At 35.2% G+C, this 19,688-nt stretch overlaps 1 protein-coding gene across 6 annotated transcripts in view; it reads left to right on the top strand.

The window, feature by feature from the left end:
- The window catches only part of ORC3 (origin recognition complex subunit 3), a 66,567-nt gene that overhangs the window by 20,808 nt on the left and 26,071 nt on the right, over positions 1–19,688 (top strand). For all 6 annotated transcript variants that reach the window (XM_031456018.2, XM_010987711.3, XM_010987710.3 and 3 more), the window contains exons 11-13: positions 612–675; positions 14,372–14,488; positions 15,360–15,439. In XM_031456018.2, coding sequence (XP_031311878.2) covers positions 612–675; positions 14,372–14,488; positions 15,360–15,439 — 261 coding nt within the window. The remainder of the gene's footprint in view (positions 1–611; positions 676–14,371; positions 14,489–15,359; positions 15,440–19,688) is intronic.

Genomic DNA, 19,688 nt, shown 5'->3' with positions numbered 1-19,688 from the left:
TGTTTAGAACAAAACAAAACACTTCTGTTTTTAATTGAGACATTTCTTTGTTGGATTTGAGTATTTGGCATTAAGAGAAATATTTTTACAAGGGGGCATAACTTGCAAGTTCTCCAGAATTACATTTTATAAATAACATTTCCTATTTCTGGAGTTTATGGCCTTTGTTTATTATTAGATCCCTGCACTGTGAAATGCAGCAGATTTAAGGAGTCAAAAAATTACTGTTAAACCATGACTGTCATCTTGAATTTTTTTATCTTATTTTATTTTATTTTATTTTATTTTATTTTATTTTATTTTATTTTATTTTATTTTATTTTATTTTATTTATTATTGTATTTAATTATTTTATTTTTGGTGAGTGGGAGGGGGGAGGTAATTAGGTTTATTTATTTTTAGAGGAGGTATTGGAGATTGAACCCAGGACCTCATGCCTGCTAAGCATGCGCTCTACCACTTGAGCTGTACCCTCCCCCCTTTGAATTTATTTTTGGAAGAAATAAAAGAATATGGCTACCAATCTAGGAAGTTCTTTTTTTCCCCATATACTATTCAGATATTTAGGATTCTAATTTTCTCTTTTTGTGTATGGGATGGTAAAATTTTAGGTATGTGGAAAAGCAAGCTTCAGAAAAGCAAGTTGCACTGTTGACCAATGAGAGAGTTTTGAAGGTAGGAATATGGATTTATTTATTTCAGTTATATTCTCTTTTTTTTCTTCAAGAAAAAGAATATGCACATAAAACTTATTGAGGTAATTTTATTTAAAAAATCTGTACATTCTAATATGCTTTGCACAGTGAAGTACTAGGTCTTGATAATCATATAGGAATGTGACTATTAAAGATGATACAAAACCTCAGTTCTAAAAGGTTTTTATCAAGAAGGAAAATTAATTAGAACATGAGGTTTCTCCTGTGGTCTGTTTTGAAAACACTTTCCACATAGCAGTTCTGGAATCTCTAGGCATTTTAACGTTCTTATAAAGGCTGTCATAAATAAAAGCGCATAGAAGACATTTAGCTTAGGGACCCACTGCTAAGTGGGTATTGATTTGATTTGAATAAAATATAATTACATATTGTTAATACAATGCCAGGAAAGAAGTAATGAACTTAGAAAATTATGAGTTAGCCATAAAACACAGGGAGTATCAGAAGAGGAAGTTTTTTTCTTTCTTGAATAATTAATGCTTGGATGTGGTACACAATTCAAAGGCAAAGGTAATACACAGTGAAGAGACTCCCTCCCACTTGTGCCTTCCACCTACCCACTTCCCCTCCCTGGATACAGCCAGTGATAGTAGTTTCTTATGTATCTTCCTAGAGATGTTCTCTACTTAGGCAAGTAATTTTATATATTTTGGGGCTTACTCCCCTGTCTTACAGAAGATAAATATATACACTGTTCTGTATCTTGTTATGTTTTGCACTTAATCTTGGAAATCATTTATCAGTACTAAAGAGTGGCATTGTACTTTTATAGACTACCTTTTTTTTTTTTAATTGAGGTATAGTTGATGTATAATATTCAGATGTACAATAGTGATTCACAATTTTTAAAGGTTTTATTCCTTTTATAGTTACTATAAAATATTGGCTATATCCCCTATGTTCTGCAAGATATCATTGTAGCTTATTTATTTATACATAGTAGTTTGTACCTCTTAATCCCCTACCGCTATCTTGCCCCGCACCCCCAGTAAAACCGCTAGTATAGTATTTGTCTTTCTCTGTTTGACTTACTTCAGTTAGCATCATATCCTCCAAGTTGTTGCAAATGGCAGAAATTCATTCTTTTTATGGCTAAGTAGTATTCCATTTTATACATAGACCATATCTTCTTGATCCATTCATCTGTTGATGGACAGGTTGCTTCCATATTTTGGCAATTGTAAATAATGCTGCTATGAATATTGGGGTGCATGTATCTTTTTGAATTGGTGGGGGGTTTTTTTGTTGGATATATACCCAGCAGTAGAATTGGTAGTCATATGGTAGTTCTGTTTTTAGTTTTTTGAGAAACCTTCCTACTAGTTTCCACAGTGGCTGCATCAGTTTATATTCCCACCAACAGTGTTCAAGAGTTCCCTTCTCCACATCTTTGTCAACATTTGTTATTTGTGTTCTTTTTGATGATAGCCATTCTGACAGATGTGAGGTGATACCTCATTGTAGTTTTAATTTGCATTTCTCTTACCATTAACTGTGTTGACCATCTTTTCATGCCTATTGGCCATCTGTATGTGTTCTTTGAAAAAAGTTCTATTCAGGCCTTCTGCCTATTTTTTAGTTGAATCATTTTTTTTTAAATGTTTATTGTATGAGCTGTTTGTATATTTTGGATATTAACCCCATATTTGTCATATTAGCAAATGTTTTCTCTCATTCAGTAGCTTTTTTCTTTTTTTTCCTGTTCGTGGTTTCCTTTGCTGTGCAAGAACTTTTAAACTTTTAAATACATACTATTTTCAAATTTTGAATAAAAGAATGTTAGTCCCTAGAGGGCATGTTTTCTGTATAGCTCTAAATACTAATTTACCTCCTTTTTTTATAAACTCAAAAAATACTGAGAATGGCTTCTTTTTGTTAATTGAGGTATAATTGACATACATAATTACAGTGGACAATACCTTTTATTAAACGTTATTTCTGATGCAGAATCTACATTGCGTCATAACATAAAATCACTTAATAATCATTTAATAATTTCTGTAACCTTTTCAGGGTGGTATAGGAAGTCTTCAACCCTTAATGTAGGTCATTTCAGTAGAGAGGAAATTTAAGAACCAGGGGAAAAGGATGTGTGCCTGTTTATTGAGTCTTAAGATTAGATAGATTAGCTCTCTGCTGAGTCAGCTACTTGCCAAGTGCATTTCCTGCTAGAACTTTCTGTCAAGAGTGTGTTTTCAGAAGCCAGGAATAGATTTTTAAAGAGTACCTTTAACTATTGAGATGACAAAGGGAGAAAATGTCTAGGCTGGTCTGTTACAGAAATAGCATGACATTTATCTTTGCTCTTCAGTAACTTCTTGTTTCTAAGCTTTCATTTTCTTGTTCTTGTTGTTTTTGCACTTATCAGCCCTGTTTGCTATGATCTTTGCTATATTCATTTTAGGACTGCATATTTAATCACTTAGAGGCATATTTTCTTGAGACATAGTGAGCAATATGAAGGAACAAAGATTTGTACCCTTAACCTAAAAAAATTATCTGCAGGCTACTTGCTAAATTCAAAGGACAGAAGATGTCTTAGAAAAAATTAATGTGTCTGTTAAACTTTCTAGTTTAGAGTGAAAGTATCTTTGACTATTTTATTATTATAATGCTTCTCTTGTTATAATTTTGTTTTAAAATACATGATGGTTTTATATGTATTTTTTTGCAATAAAAAAGTTGGAAAAAAACTCCACATGAAAATGAATAATATGGTACTGCATGATACGGGGGAAGATCCTGATCATCACCTCAGAAATCTTGCATTTGAACTCCAGCCACTCATTACCCATGTAAGAAAATCACTTATTTAAGCGTCAGTTTCCTCATCTCTAAACTGCATAATAACTACTTGTATAATTTTCTCATAGGGTTAGTGATAATCTGTTCAACAAGTGAGAGTGAGTTAAAAACAAATAGAAAAATAAAACTTTAAAAAATGTAAATCATAAATTGCTACTAATTTTTCACTATGATAAAAAATTAATATAAATACACACTTTTATATATTCTTGAACATACATACTATATATGACATTATATATACAATACTGTTAAATACTCATATCAATTATATAGTTACATAGACTTGCCTGCTGTTAGAGTTTACCATTTTGTACCCGTTTTCTGCACTCAGATTTCTGAGAAATAGACCTCAAAATATAGTCTAGAGGAATTTATACTCTTCATATCTAGATTGTTTTTACTCTAAAAATCCACTTTGCTCTCTCCTCTGATGAACTAAACAAGTGGTTCTCAGACTTTAGCGTACATCAGAATCACTTGGAGGACTTGTTAGAACACAGACTTCTGGCTGGGCTCCATTCCCGGAGTTTGTGGTTTTGTAGCTCTGAGCTGGGACCCACGAATTTGCATTTCTAGCAAGGTCCCAGGTAATACTAATCTGCTGGTCTGTAGCCCATTCTTTGAGAACCACTGAATTAGGCTGACTTAGAAGGAAACATTGTTTATTGTTTCCCTTCCCTCATTTTCTTAAGTGTGGAACTAAACTACTAAATCCCAACCTAAACAAATGATTCATCTCAATTATCCTCTGACTGGACTCAAAATGTTAAAAAAAAAAAAAAGCTCTTCAATTCCCTTAAAATTTTGGAGCCTCAGTCTCACAGTTACTGCTTTACAACTGCATGCCAGTTTTGATTTCATAAACTTAAGAAATGGGTTTTTGAGAGTGTACTTTTAAATTTAAAAATTCAGCTGATTAAACCATGTACATTTGTAGAAGTTTGACTAGTAAGTTCAAACTAAGGTGGGACAGTTAGAAGCTGACCAAAGACCAAAGATACTGTGCATTTTCTCATTTTTGAGTAGTCTGTCCCTTGAACAACTGTACAGTGCAGCTGTATACGATGGCCAAAAAGTGTGCTCTGACAGTTAACAATCAGGTTCTTCTAAATGTAAGCAGAATCAGCTTGCACAGGCTACCACTGATTCAAACTTTTGATGATTCACTAGCTTTCAAAGCCTGTAATAGAAGTTTAACCAAATAATCTTCAGTTTCTTTTGGCTTTAGAATGCTATGATTGTATTTACGTTTTCATTGAACAGATTGGCAATAATTTTTTTCTGACTGGTTAAATCATTTAGATTCCTTATTAAAATTTTACTTTAACACATAGGTTTAATTGAAATCAAATTAGGTAAATTATGGTAAACAAGTGTAGGTTGTAAATGAAATAGCAGCAGTGACTGGATGGATTTTACATGTTTTTGCCCCATAATGTTGCTTTAGTAATCAAGCTTTCTATTTTTTAACTTAAGTTTTTAATTTATGAAACTGTATTTCATGAGAAGTTGAGGTGTCAGAAGTGCCTTAAACAGAACTTTCAAATTCACCATAATTATAGAGATAATGATTTTTACTGTTGTGCCTGAAATTTTATTTCAAGTCAGATATTAAGGAGAGCTTTGAATTTTTGCATAATTGTCATTATTATCTGATAATAAAAAACACTAATTCTTGAAACTCTGGAAAGTTTTTTTTAATAGTCAAAAATTCTCTTCCTTTCCATGAGCAGATGTCTTTGGGGGGGAGATTGGGGAATATTAACTGCTTTTCTCAATTAGTAGATAGTTTTTATGCATTTTCTCATTGTGAGTCACAGCCACTACATAAGACAAACGCTTTTAATCCCTTTGTATAGATGAGAAAAGTCACAAAATGAGTAGGTAACTTACCTACCTGAAGTGTCACAATTAGCAAATGGAAGATCTGGCATTAACAGCCAAGCCTGATGCCAAAGCCCACAATTTTCTACATTTGATTGAAGAATTGGTATAAGCTGATGAGGCCTTTTATTAATGTTTGAGAAATCAGAAATGGGGTTTTCAAATACTGTGGCACGTTAATAGTAAAAATAATTTTTAAGAGGCTTAGAAAACCACTTGATATGAGGCAACTTCAGCCTTTGTAGTCGGGTAGCCAGGTGTCCTACAGCACTGCTTGCTGCTGCTCCTGTTAAAGACAGAAAAGGAAACAACCGCCTTTTCCCCACCAAACATATATAGTTGTGTCATTGTGAGTTTTATATATATACCAGTGTCATTTACACAGACACACACACACTTTATTTTCAAAAGGCTTTTTTAAAAAAGCAAGTCCTAACACTATAGCTAAGATTAGGTCCATTTTAGTCCTATGCTCTCTACACTAACTACATTGTATATTACCAGTAATGATTTGCTGTTCATTTTGATCCTGTCTTGTCAGAACGTTACATTGTGCTCAGTATATTTCATGAATGACTGACTCCTCATACTTCATTTAAGAAAATTAATTTGTATTTTTTTATTCAAATCTTATTTAAAGCTATGTGGCACATTCTCAACCCTTAAAGGGTTAAACTTCGTGGTATGTAGAAAACCTAGATTCAATCCCTTGCAGGTGACAGCTGAAGTTTTATTACTCTGGCTTCTTAATGTTTCATATCTCTGTGCCTATGTGCCCAACTAGATTTTTTTTTAACTGAAGTACAGTCAGCTACAATATGTCAATTTCTGGCATACAGCACAATGTCTCAGTCATGCATATACATACATATATTTGTTTTCATATTCTTTTTCATTAAAGATTATTACAAGATACTGAATATAGTTCCCTGTGCTATACAGAAGAAATATTTTTTAAATCTATTTTTACATATAGTGACTAACATTTGCTAATCTCAAACTCCCAAATTTATCCCTTCTCAGCCCTTTTCCCCTGGTAACCATAAGATTGTTTACTATGTCTGCGAGTCTGTTTGTGTTTTGTAGGTGAGTTCATTAGTGTCCTGTTTTTTGTTTTGTTTTGTTTTGTTTTGATTCCACATATGAGTGATACCACATGGTATTTTCCTTTCTCTTTCTGGCTTCCTTCACTTAAAATGATGATCTCTAGGTCTATCCATGTTGCTACAAATGGCATCATTTTATTCTTTTTATGGCTGAGTAGTATTCCCTTGTATAAATACACCACATCGTCTTTATCCAGTCATCTGTCAATGGACATTTAAGTTGTTTCCCCATCTTGGCTATTGTATATAATGCTGCCGTGAACATTGGGATGCATGTATCTTTTTGAATTAGAGGTCCCTCTGGATATATGCCCAGGAGTGGGATTGCTGGATCATATGGTAAGTCTATTTTCAGTCTTTTGAGGAATCTCCATATTGTTTTCCATGATGGCTGCACCAGACTACTTTCCCACCAACAGTGTAGGAGGGTTCCCTTTTCTCCATAGCCTCTCTATCATTATTGTTTGTGGACTTTTGAATGATGCCCATTCTGACTGGTGTGAGATGATACCTCATCATAGTTTTTTTTTTTTTTTTTTAACATTTTTTTATTGATTTATAATCGTTTTACAATGTTGTATCAAATTCCAGTGTAAAGCACAATTTTTCAGTTATACATGAACATACATATATTCATTGTCACATTTTTTTCTCTGTGAGCTACCATAATATCTTGTGTATATTTCCCTGTGCTATACAGTATAATCTTGTTTATCTATTCTACAATTTTGAAATCCTGTCTATCTCTTCCCACTTTCTGCCCCCTTGGCAACCACAGGTTTGTATTCTATGTCTATGAGTCTGTTTCTGTTTTGTATTTATGCTTTGGTTTTTTTGTTTGTTTGTTTGTTTGTTTTTTTAGATATCTCATATGGAATTTTTCTTTCTCTTTCTGGCTTACTTCACTTAGAGTGACATTCTCCAGGAGCATCCGTGTTGCTGCAAATGGCATTATGTTGTCGGTTTTTATGGCTGAGTAGTATTCCATTGTATAAATATACCACTTCTTCTTTATCCAGTCATCTGTCTATGGACATTTAGGCTGTTTCCATGTCTTGGCTATTGTAAATAGTGCTGCTGTGAACATTGGGGTGCAGGTGTCATTTTGAAGTAGGGTTCCTTCTGGATATATGCCCAGGAGCGGGATTCCTGGGTCATTCGGTAAGTCTATTCTTAGTCTTTTGAGGAATCTCCATACTGTTTTCCACAGTGGCTGCACCAAACTGCATTCCCACCAGCAGTGCAGGAGGGTTCCCTATTCTCCACAGCCTCTCTAGCATTTGTCATTTGTGGATTTTTGAATGATGGCCGTTCTGACTGGTGTGAGGTGATACCTCATTGTAGTTTTGATTTGCATTTCTCTGATAATTAGTGATATTGAACATTTTTTTATGTGCCTATTGATCATTTGTATGTCTTCCTTGGAGACTTGCTTGTTTAGGTGTTTTGCCCATTTTTGGATTGGGTTGTTTGTTTCTTATTAAGTCTTATGAGCTGCTTATATATTCTGGAGATCAAGCCTTTGTCGGTTTCATTTGCAAAAATTTTCTCCCATTCTGTAGGTTGTCTTTTTGTTTTACTTATGGTTTCCTTTGCTGTGCAGAAGCATGTAAGTTTCATTAGATCCCATTTATTTATTCTTGCTTTTATTTCTATTGCTTGAGTAGACTGTTCTAGGAGGACATTTTTGAGATATATGTGAGATAATGTTTTGCCTATATTTTCTTCTAGGAGGTTTATTGTATCTTGTCTTATGTTTAAGTCTTTGATCCATTTTGAGTTTATTTTTGTGTATGGTGTAAGGGAGTGTTCTAGCTTCATTGCTTTACATGCTGCTGTCCAGTTTTTCCAACACCATTTGCTGAAGAGACTGTCTTTATTCCATTGTATATTCTTGCCTCCTTTATTGAAGATTAGTTGACCAAAAGTTTGTGGGTTCATTTCTGGGCTCTCTATTCTGTTCCATTGGTCTATATGTCTGTTTTTGTACCAATACCATGCTGTCTTGATGACTGTAGCTCTATAGTATTGTCTGAAGTCTGGGAGAGTTATTCCTCCAGCCTCTTTCTTTCTCTTCAGTAATGCTTTGGCAATTCTAGGTCTTTGATGGTTCCATATAAATTTTATTGTGATTTGTTCTAGTTCTGTGAAATATGTCCTGGGTAATTTGATAGGGATTGCATTAAATCTGTAGTTTGCCTTGGGCAGTGCGACCATTTTAACAATATTGATTCTTCCAATCCAAGAGCATGGGATATCTTTCCATTTTTTAAAGTCTTCTTTAATTTCCTTCATCAATGGTTTATAGTTTTCTGCGTATAATTCTTTCACCTCCTTGGTTAGATTTATTCCTAGGTATTTTATTACTTTGGGTGCTATTTTAAAGGGGATTGTTTCTTTACTTTCTTTTTCTGTTGATTCATCGTTAGTGTAAAGAAATGCAACTGATTTTTGAATGTTAATCTTGTAACCTGCTACCTTGCTGAGTTCTTCGATCAGCTCTAGTAGTTTTTGTGTGGACCTGTTAGGGTTTTCTATATATAGTAACATGTTGTTGGCATATAGTGACACTCCTCATTATAGTTTTGATTTGCATTTCTCTGTTAATTGTGACATTGAGCATTTTTTCATATGCCTGTTAGCCATTTGTATGTCTTCATTGGAGAATTGCTTGTTTAGGTCTTCTACCCATTTTTGGATTGGGCTGTTTTTTGTTTTTGTTGTTATTAAATTGTGTGAGCTGTTTATATATTCTGGAAATTAAACTTTTGTCAGTCACATCATTTGCAAATATTTTCTCCCATTCTGTGGGTTGTCATTTTGTTTTGCTTATGGTTTCTTTTGCTGTGCAAAAGCTTGTAAGTTTAATTAGGTCCTATTTGTTAATTTTTGCTTTTATTTCTATTGCCTGGATAGACTGTCCTAGGAAACATTACTAAGATTTATGTCAGATAATGTTTTGCCTGTGTTTTCTTCCAGAAGGTTTATAGTGTCTTGTCTTATGTTTACTTCTTTAAGCCATTTTGAGTTTATTTTTGTGTGTGGTGTGAGAAAATGTTGTAACTTCATTGATTTACATGCTGCTGTCCAGTTTTTCCAACACCACTTGCTGAAGAGACTTTCTTCTATTTTATATTCTTGCCTCCTTTGTCTAAGATTAATTGACTGTAAGTCTGTGGGGTTTATTTCTGGGCTCTCTCTTCTGTTTCATTGATCCATGTGTCTGTTTCTGTACCATTACCATGCTGTTTTGATTACTGTAGCTCTGTAGTATTGTCTGAAGTCTGGGAGGGTTATTCCTCCAACTTTGTTCTTTTTCTTCAATATTGCTCTAGCTATTCTGGGTCTTTCGTGATTCCATATAATCCAGAACTATAAAATGCTTAGGAATAAATCTGACCAAGGAGGTGAAAGACATATGTGGAGAACTACAAAACATTGATTAAGGAAATTAAAGATGACTTAAAGAAATAGCAAGATGTCCCATGCTCTTGGATTGGAAGAATCAATATTGTTAAAGTGGCCATACTGCCCAAGGCAATCTACAGATTTAATGTGATCCCTATCAAATTACCGGTGACTTTTTTTTTTTTTTACAGAAGTAGAACAAATAATCCAACTAGAATCCATTGAGAGTGGGAAGTGAGTCTTGAGAACTTCTTGGAATTGTAATGCATTACTGTTAGAAAGATAACCTGATTAGTCATGTTCATTTTACAAGTGAAGAGGCTCATTTTGCTGCAGCCAAGAGAAAGGAAGTGAGGAAGTGAAATCAAGAGCAAGTTAGTGGTAGAGCCAGGACTTCTTGTCACCATTTAGTATGCTTATCATGGTGATTCATGAAGAAAAGGCACAGAATTAGCCCCTGAGTTTGGTGGAGACCTGCCTTTCACCTTTGCCCTGACCTCCTTCTGTTTCTTTTGGCATAACTGAAGAGCAGGAGGAGGGGGGAAATCTATTGAGGGGAGGGATAATAAAAGGAAAAAAGAAGGAGAGAAAACCAGTACAAACAAACTACCCAATGTGATCAAACAAGCTAGGCATTAACCTGGTAGTGTGTCAGGAATAGGCAGTTTAAATCCAAGCCGCTCATCAGGTGCTTCTGATGTAAATGCCAGGGAAGGAGCGTGGAGGACGAAAAGGCTGAGACACCAGAGGACTAGCACTCAAGCTGCAGGAGAGCTGGGAGAAAGTCGTGGTTTGCTCTTCTCTGGGTAGCTGTTATGTGATCAGTCAAGTCTGGGGAACACACAGTCAGCCAAAATTTCTCTCTAATGAGAAAAATAATGTTTACGTCTAGCAAGATGATAAATGAGAAAATGCTGTGTTGTTGGACAGCTGATGCCTCTTAATCCTAAAATTCAATATAAGTTTGTTTTACCAGCTTTTAATAATCCATGAATTGATTGAAAGAAATGAATTGTAGAAATTTAGTCATTTTTACATACTTTCTTTAAATCTTCTTGAGCTCATTCTTCACCCCTATGCGTACCATTCTAGACACAAAAGTGATAAATGCTGTGGAAATAAGAGAAATAAATGCAAAAACTAAGCATCATGGCAAATGTAATTCTACTGATCATGTTTTCTTTTCCTGTATGTATTTGTTTTACATTGATATTGACCTCTCCAAAAAAGTAACTAGTTCAGTAATGATAGAGGCATTATCATATGAACAAATAATAATACATAAATGATTTTTGAGTGAATGACAGGATTGATGTCATTGGAGAAGGTTGATTTAAAAGGGTATACTACACACTGACTGGCAACTGACAGCATGCTATAAAGGGTTTTTTTTTTAGGACTATCATTTTGTTTTTTAAAAATCTGAGCCAATAATTACAAATTGAGAAATTCTACATCACAAAATCAAACTTTTGTCTTCTTTTAAAAAAAATCAGTAAATCTGGCCCACACCCAGCAAGACAACAGTGGTTGCTCTTATTTAGAAGAGAGACTGAATGTTGGCCTCCATTCATTCATGTACTTCCTCATTCAGCAAATATTTTTTGAGTGCCTACTGTGTGCCAGGTATTAATCTAGTATAGGAGTGAACAGAACAGGTAAAAACCCCTGCCTTCATGGAGCTTACATGCTATCAAGATAAGTAGGTGAAATGTCTATGTTAGTGATAATTGCCAAGGAGAAAACAACAAAAGAGACAAAGGGAATGTGAAGTTCAGTGTGCGTTGGAAGTGGGATCGAAGCTTTAAATAAGAGCCTGTCTGAGAAGTTGAGTTTTGAGTGAAGGAGAAGTTACAGAGCTTGCCATGCAGGAATCTGGTGGAAGAGAATTCCAAGCAGAGCGGCAGCAAACGGAAAGGACCTGAGGTTGGAGCGGGTCTGGCACGTTTGAGGAGGAACAAGGAGGCTGCCATGTTTTACTTACAGCAGAGAAATATTTCTGTTCCTGTAAGTGTTTCAAAGATCAGTAGAGACTAAGAGGTCTTCGTGTTTTAAGAACAGAAGAAAACATATTTCTTTGGGAAATAATGAATATTTCTAGGCAAAGTGTATGCATGAAAAGAATCATCTGAAATACAATTTTAAAATTAAACAATGGCAACTGTGGCTAGTCTGCAGAAAAGATGCTGCAGGAAAAATTTAATGAATGGAAAACAAGAGTACTGTTTCAACAGGCTTTGTTTTTGCATGAGTGTAGTGTGTTGCTTGGTGTAATGTATCAAGTGGGGAATTTTCTCATATGTTAAAACGTCTTACAGACTTAAGTTTATTTTTAAAAAGTTCATAAAATGCATTAGAAATTGTTGCCCTGGATAGATAAAGACATTTGTAGATAGGTATCTCAGTAAGACAAAAAGCTTCGAGGACAGTTTACATTAAGAGGTTAAATTAGTCTTTTGTGATGTTTTCTGCTGCAGCTGATAAGCAGGTAAATACAAATGTCAGTGGAAATTAGGTTCTAAAGTCAGCACATAAGGCAAAGATCTGGGATGGTCATAGTTAACTCTAGAAAATCCCTTAGAAAGGTGTAACAGATCTTCTCTCAGTTAAGTCCAACACAGCCAGTTTTATTTCCAGTGTTGGAACCGGAAATCTCATTTCCTCAGTCGGGCATCAGATGATACAGTCTGCCATGTTATAGGAGCAAAACAAAACAAAACATTTTTTTAAACGCTAGAATTCCACTCAGCACAGGGGTGTAATCACACAGTGAGAAGTATGAAGGGACTAAGACCATCTGGGAGGAAATGATGTTCGTATCCCTCATCTCACACTTATCCCAAGGGATATTTGCATAAAAGTTCCTTGAATGTGCAATATTGCCCACGTTGCCCACTTTTCATGCAAGTAAATTCAGTGAAGATGTCTTTCCATTCTACTGTATCACTTAGTTATTTGTATTAACAGCCCCTCCACAAAGCAAACATATTAGGTAGTACAAGCAGCATGATGTATGATTATTACTCAGTAATAGACTCCTTCTTCTCCAGAATACTCCCCCTGTTTAAAAGCTATTTAAGCACACATTAAGGCAAACAGTTAGTGGCTTTATGCAATCTCTGTATTATAGCTTGCAGTGAAAATAGACTTAAAGTATACTGTCCCATTGGTGATTAAAATACTCTTTGTTAGGAGACCTAGATTTTTGAAATTACCAACTAACTCAAATACTGGTAGGAAAATGTTTTGATACTAAAAAGCTTTTCTTTAATATGCCCTATAATTTGAGGTAATGACCTATAGATTTCTGACTAAGGAATTGATTTCTAAGTGAGTTAGAATTTAGGAAAATATACCAAATTTGTTGCTTTATATTGGTTAGATTTGCTTGAATTTATCGATATCTGAGATGTTATTTTCTGCATGGTTGACCACTGAAAATAATGGGTGTCTGCACGATATTACTGCGAAAAAGACAATCTGGTAGTTAAAGTCCTTTGTTTGACTTCTTATCGGAGAAAAAAATTTGAAGACCACGTCACAGATCATAATCCTCTTAAGAAAATGTTACAGAAATAAGAAATTAAAGAAGTGTTTGAGGCCTGAAAAATGCTTGATAGGATGTAGTGTTTTAAAATAATTTCGAAGCCATTTCAGAAGGTTCTAGAAAAATTAATCTCCATTCCCCCCAAGAAAAACCTTTTGAAGTTAATTTGTGAGATTTGTCACCCCATAGACTTCTTAAGAAACTGTCTCCCTTATCATACTTGTTGGATTCTAAATTATAAATCTTGTTGGCTTCAGATTTCTCTTTTTCACTTTTTTCCCCTTAATTGGTAATGTGAATAAAACCAATATTGGAGATTCTCAACAAAAAGGTGGATCTATCATAATCACTTGTAAGCATTTCTTCTGCAGTCTCCTTCCCTTTAAAACACAGCTTTAGCAGGACTTTAAGAAAAGCATACATACGTCGTAAGTGGAGCCTCAGCAACCGTTCATTACAGTGGTCCTGGGCTCTCTGGGGATCTCCTCACCCTTCTGATGCCAGTGAGATAGAGGGTGATGGGCATACCTTGCTAAGGTCCACACTAGGGGACTGGCACAGGCAGGCATCCAGCAAAGTGCTCTTCTGCCTGCTTGTATTTTGGTGGCCAAATTATGATGGCAATGCTATCGATAGAAGGAAATTAAATTACAGTGTTAATTTTGGTGTGTGTAAAATATCACCAGACTTGATACTAAATAGAACATATCCAGCCTTTATCCTAGATTTTGTGTGCATTATAAATTCTCAGAATTAGGGTTAATTTGTAATTCTGAATCTTCTCTCATCAGTTTTCCAGAAATTAAATATATATCCATAAATTAGATTTTATTATTATATTCTTTTAATTGCTGACTTACATATTTATAATGTATTTGATGATTTTTTTTTTTTTTTTTTAGGAGGAAACACAATCATTACTAGAAAACCTGCATGTTTACCATAAGAATTACTTCCTGGTTTTGAGATATCTTCATCAGTTCACCTCTTCTCTTCCCAAGTACCCATTGGGTCGACAGGTAACCACAACTTACTCATTTGGAATCTATAAAGTGGGAATATTAGTGGTTTTTTGCTTTGAGTTTGGTAGCATTCAGACATTAGAATTTGAAATGGATCCAAGTCTTGCAGTGAGTGTGCAATCTGAATCCATTCCAGCTGAACACATTATTGGTAATTTAAACAGTGTGTTTTGTTCTAATGGTCACAACGAGAAACAACCACATGAATCCAAGTGGTGCTGCTTTCCCTGCGATGTATGTGTGCTAATGAGTTTTAACTTTTTTTCTTTAACACTTTTTGGTCACTTACACTGAGAGTTGATCCTCCACTTTAGGGAAATGGGAAAAGGAATCTGTCTGAGACCGCTTAATAAGGGTTGACCTTGCCCAGAACTAAAGGGAAGCAGTACTTCTGCTTCTTGCAGAATTATGCTCTGCTGGCCTTTGTGTCATAACCTGAACCTATGAACCGTTTGTAGAGTGGATGAAATGGGAGAATTCTGTGTTCCTGAATCTTTGCATTCTTAACTCCGAGGTTTAGAGAACAAGTAAAATGTATGTAGAATGACTTGTTTATAAGATGTTTTCTGCCACTAAACCTTCCTTTAAATAATCACGGTATCATTTTTAGAATTTTCTTATTGCAAAGTGACCAATGAGTGAGATCACCCAATACCAGTATGGTTTCATTTTGCTTTTATGTGAATGGTGGTTTATGTAAATGCCTGGTCCATGTGATATGTGCCAGGTCTGTTGTCATCTCCGGAAAATGGCTGTCTTTAATAACATGATTATTTTTGTCTTTACATTTTATAATTTTGCCAAGCTAATAATATGCAAACTTAGTATATCACTTTTGGTTCCTCACAAGTGTGCTGTTCACTTACAGATCAGAGAGCTATACTGCACATGTTTAGAAAAGAACGTGTGGGATTCAGAGGAGTATGCGTCAGCCTTGCAGCTGCTGAGGTAGTTTGTTTTTTATCTTTTTTGTCTGCTCTAAGCCTGCCAATAAGTTAACACCTTCCTCCGGAACTCTGCCTGCCAAGGAGTTTCATAAGAGGCCATGTTGTATCTAATATTTATATATATCTTGAATTTATGTTTGCAGCTTATGGTGTTTTTAATGCAGCAACCATCCATTTCTTTGCTGATTTTCCCTTGTTTTTGAACTTGTGATTTTTTAAGTAAAATGAGTGTTTGTGTTGTCAAATATTGACACCACACAAGGAGAACTTAGGTGTGGATCATTTTGATCCAGCCAGCTTGGTAGCATGGTAGGGAAGGTAGCCGTGGAAAGCACGCTCACTTGGCCCTGACCTGGTTGGGTGGAGGAGTAGCATCACTGGGTGCAGTGCATCCTGTGAAGGAGGTCACTGCTGACCTTAGTGGAGAGCCACTACCAGTAGGCAGTGACTGATGCCTTCCCCCCCGAACTGGATTTGTCTACATTAACATTGGATAAGTCATAAATTATGTATCTAATATTATATGAATAAATGAGGTATCTTGGTGTTATTATGAATTATCAAAGATCACTTATTATCCCTGACAGATTTACCTTTTAAAGTTATGATTGTTTTCTTGGCTTTCCTTCTTTTATCTGTGGTGACTTCTTAGCCTTTCATGGAAATAATGACCACTTGGATAGTGAGAAAAGGAAAGTCAAGTGTGACTTAAGTTTCTGCAGAGTCTTATAATTTTCCTCAGTGGATATAAATGCTTATATGAAAATATCACAAAGAAGTCTGAGAACTGAATATTTATTAAGTCTTGGCTTCCCCTGGGGCCAAAAGAAAAGAACAGATGGGCACAGTAGGAGGAACATTCATATTGAAAGTACTTTAAGTCCAGAGACTTAATAATACAAATGTTAGTAATCTAGCAGGTGCAGCTTAAGATAGGAAACTAATTTTATGCTATCTGGAAAAATAACTCCCCATGGAAACTAGATTGCCACTGAGAAGCTGTGTTTTATTTCATTTTTTGAAATGCCAATAAGAGATTTCTGTGTATTTATGTACTTCAGTGGGAATGTTTCTGCAACTTCTTTTGCTTTCTATTCAAGTCAGCATGCTTATATCTCAAACACCCAGTTGATTCTTGCTGTGTTTCCTCTTTAACCTTCGTAATTAGTGATTGTTGTCTTTTTCCAGTTGGGTATTTTCTAAATTCATAGATTCCTTTGTCAGAAGGGGACTCGTTCTTTTCCTTCTGCTTCTCCCAGGCACTGGTAATCTTGGGGTACAAATCAAGGATCAAGAATGCCAATTCCAAACTAGGCTAAGGAAACATGAGTTGTAGTCACAGTGGTATATACTACTGGGCAGTAGTGACCAGAGTTTATGAAGGCTTGCTGTGTGCCAGACTGTTTTGGGCACTTTCAGTACGTTTTCCAGTCTAATACTCAAGTATACCTTTGTTGCAGACACACCTTACAGCTGAGGAAACGGAAGCATAGATAAGGTTTAAGTGATTCGCCTGAGATCTCTTAGCTGGTGATGGAACTAGGATTCTAATTCAGGTCTGACTTCAAAGCTGTTGTACTTTCCACTCTTCTTTGCTAAGATCTAAAATAGGAATTTGGGGATCTGAGTGAAGCAGAAGTAATAAAAAGAAAGCAAAGCTTCAGTCATTTTGCTAAGCTTAGATCAGAAATATATGAATATAAAAAACACTAAGGATCAAATATAACAGCTACAGCAAGGATAGGCGAGTCTGGGAACTATAAGAAAGGAACTTGGCACCCTCCAAACTGGAATTCTTTTTTCCTTTGTACAGTTTAGATGTGGACAAAAAGTCAGGAGCACTTGTCAGTTTAGGCATTCTAAGTAGGAATCATCTGAATTCAGGAAATCAGACGTTCTTGTCACCTGTCTTCAGACATTTCAAGTCATGAGAGAAGATAAGGTTAAAATGATCACTGAATGTTACTTTGGAAAGAAAAAATAGGTAGTGTTAGAAACATCGTCTACTAACATTTCCAATTTGAAATTTTTTGTTAAGAATCACCTTAAAGGCAGTATTTCTGAAAAATCTCTTTTGTCTAGAAACTGATATGTGTATATAACCATAGATCTACTTGATGAAATATTTTATGACCATTAAAAAGTACTTAATTCCTAACATTTGTTTGGAACTGCTAAAGACCCTGAAGAGCGAAAACAGTCTTGAGAAAGAAGAACACAGGTGGAGGCATCATGCTTCCTGATTTCAAATTATGTTACAAAGCTGTAGTAATCTAAACAGTATGGTATTGGCATCAAACCAGACACATAGATGAATGGAGCAGAATAGAGAACCCATAAATAGACCCATGCTTACATGGGCCTTAATTTAAGACAAAGGAGCCAAGAAGATACAGTGGGGAGAGGGCTGTCTCTTCAGTAATTGGTGTTGGGAGAACTGGACAGTCACATGCAAAAGAACGAGACTGGACCACTATCTTACACCACACATAAAAATCAACTCAAAAGTGAATAAAGACTTGAACATAGACTTGAAACCATAAAAATAGAAGAAAACATAAACAGTAAGCTGCTTGACATTGGTCTTGATGATTTTTTTGGCTTTGACACAAAAAGCAAAGGCACAAAAGCAAAAATAAACAAGTGGGACTACATCAAACTAAAAAGCTTCTGCACAGAAAGGAAACCATCAATGAAATGAAAAGGCACCCTACAGAATGGGAGAAAATATTTGCAAATCGTATATCTGATGATAGGTTAATATCTAAAATATATAAAGAACTTACACAACTCAATAGAAAAAAAAAGCTGATTAAAAAAATGAACAGAGGATCTGAATAGCCATTTTTCCAAAGATGACATACATATGGCCAACAAGTTCATGAAAAGGTGCTATACATCACTAATCATCAGAGAAATGCAAATCAAAACCATAGTAAGATCTCACCTGTTAGAATGGCTGTTATCAAAAAGACAAGAAATAACAAGTGTTGGTGAGGATGTGGAGAAAAGGGAACCCTATGTCCTCTTGGTGGGAATGTAAATTGGTGCATCCTTTATGGAAAACAGTTTAGAGTTTCCTCAGAAAAAACATAGAGCTACGATGTGACCCAGCAATTCCACTTCTGGGTATTTATCAGAAGGAAATGAAAACACTAATTCAAAAAGAGATCTCTACTCCTATGTTTATTATAACATTGTTTACAGTGATCAAGACATGGAAACAACCTGGAGTGTCCATTAGTGAATGAATGGGTAAGGAAGATGGGTATGTGTGAATGTGTGTGAATATTGTTCAGAAATTAAAAAAAAAAAAGGAAATCCTGCTATAACACTGAACTCATAGATATGGAGAACAGATTGGTGGTTGCCAGAGGTGGGGGGTGGGCCAAATTGGTGATAGTGGTCGGAAGGTACAAACTTCTAGTTAAAATAAAGAAATCCTGGGGATGTAATGTACAGCATAGTGACTATAGTTAGTAATATTGTATTGTGTATTTGAGAGTTGCTAAGAGAGTAGATCTTAAAAGTTCTCATTAAAAGAAAAAAAATTATAGCTGTGAGAACAGATGTTAACTAGACTTACTGTGATCATTCCTCAGTATATACATGCGTTGAATCTTGTACACATAAAACTAACATACGTCAATTATATCTCAATTAAAAGGAATTTGTAATGTTGGAAAATGTCATGTATTCATGAATGGAAAAAGACTTATAGAACTTTATCTCATAGTAATTTTAAAATGTAGGCAACAGACACTGATGTGTGGAGAGCATGCAGGTATTCCTTTAGAGTATGTCATAATTTGGCAGGTGTGCAGTGGTTTTTCATGTCTTCCGTAACCTTTCCTCCTTCAGTTAATTCTTAGAGCATGAAGATCACATTGCTGTAAAGGATATGAGCTGGTTAATTTTCACTCAACCATGTATCATTATATAAGGATATATTTAAGTTAAAACACCATTTGGGAACAGGAAGGGGTAAAAATTATGCTAACTCAGCAGTGAACTAGGTGAGTGGCTTTTCCTGGTCAGCTGTGAAAGACATTAAGAGGAAATTTTTATCTTTCTATTGGAGAAAATGTCAAAGCAGTCATCTAAAACTCAAACACTAGGTCAAGAATTTTTCAAACTTTTCAAATTCAAAAAACCATGCTTCAGTAATGAGGTTTTAAGGGTTGACATAAATCATAAAGTCCTCAACTTACAGGAACCTGATGAATCAGCTGGCCCTGAAGGATGCTGCC

Source organism: Camelus dromedarius, chromosome 6 (assembly GCF_036321535.1).
Source record: "Camelus dromedarius isolate mCamDro1 chromosome 6, mCamDro1.pat, whole genome shotgun sequence".
Taxonomy (NCBI): domain Eukaryota; kingdom Metazoa; phylum Chordata; class Mammalia; order Artiodactyla; family Camelidae; genus Camelus; species Camelus dromedarius.
This window is presented reverse-complemented; position numbering and strand designations above follow the sequence as displayed.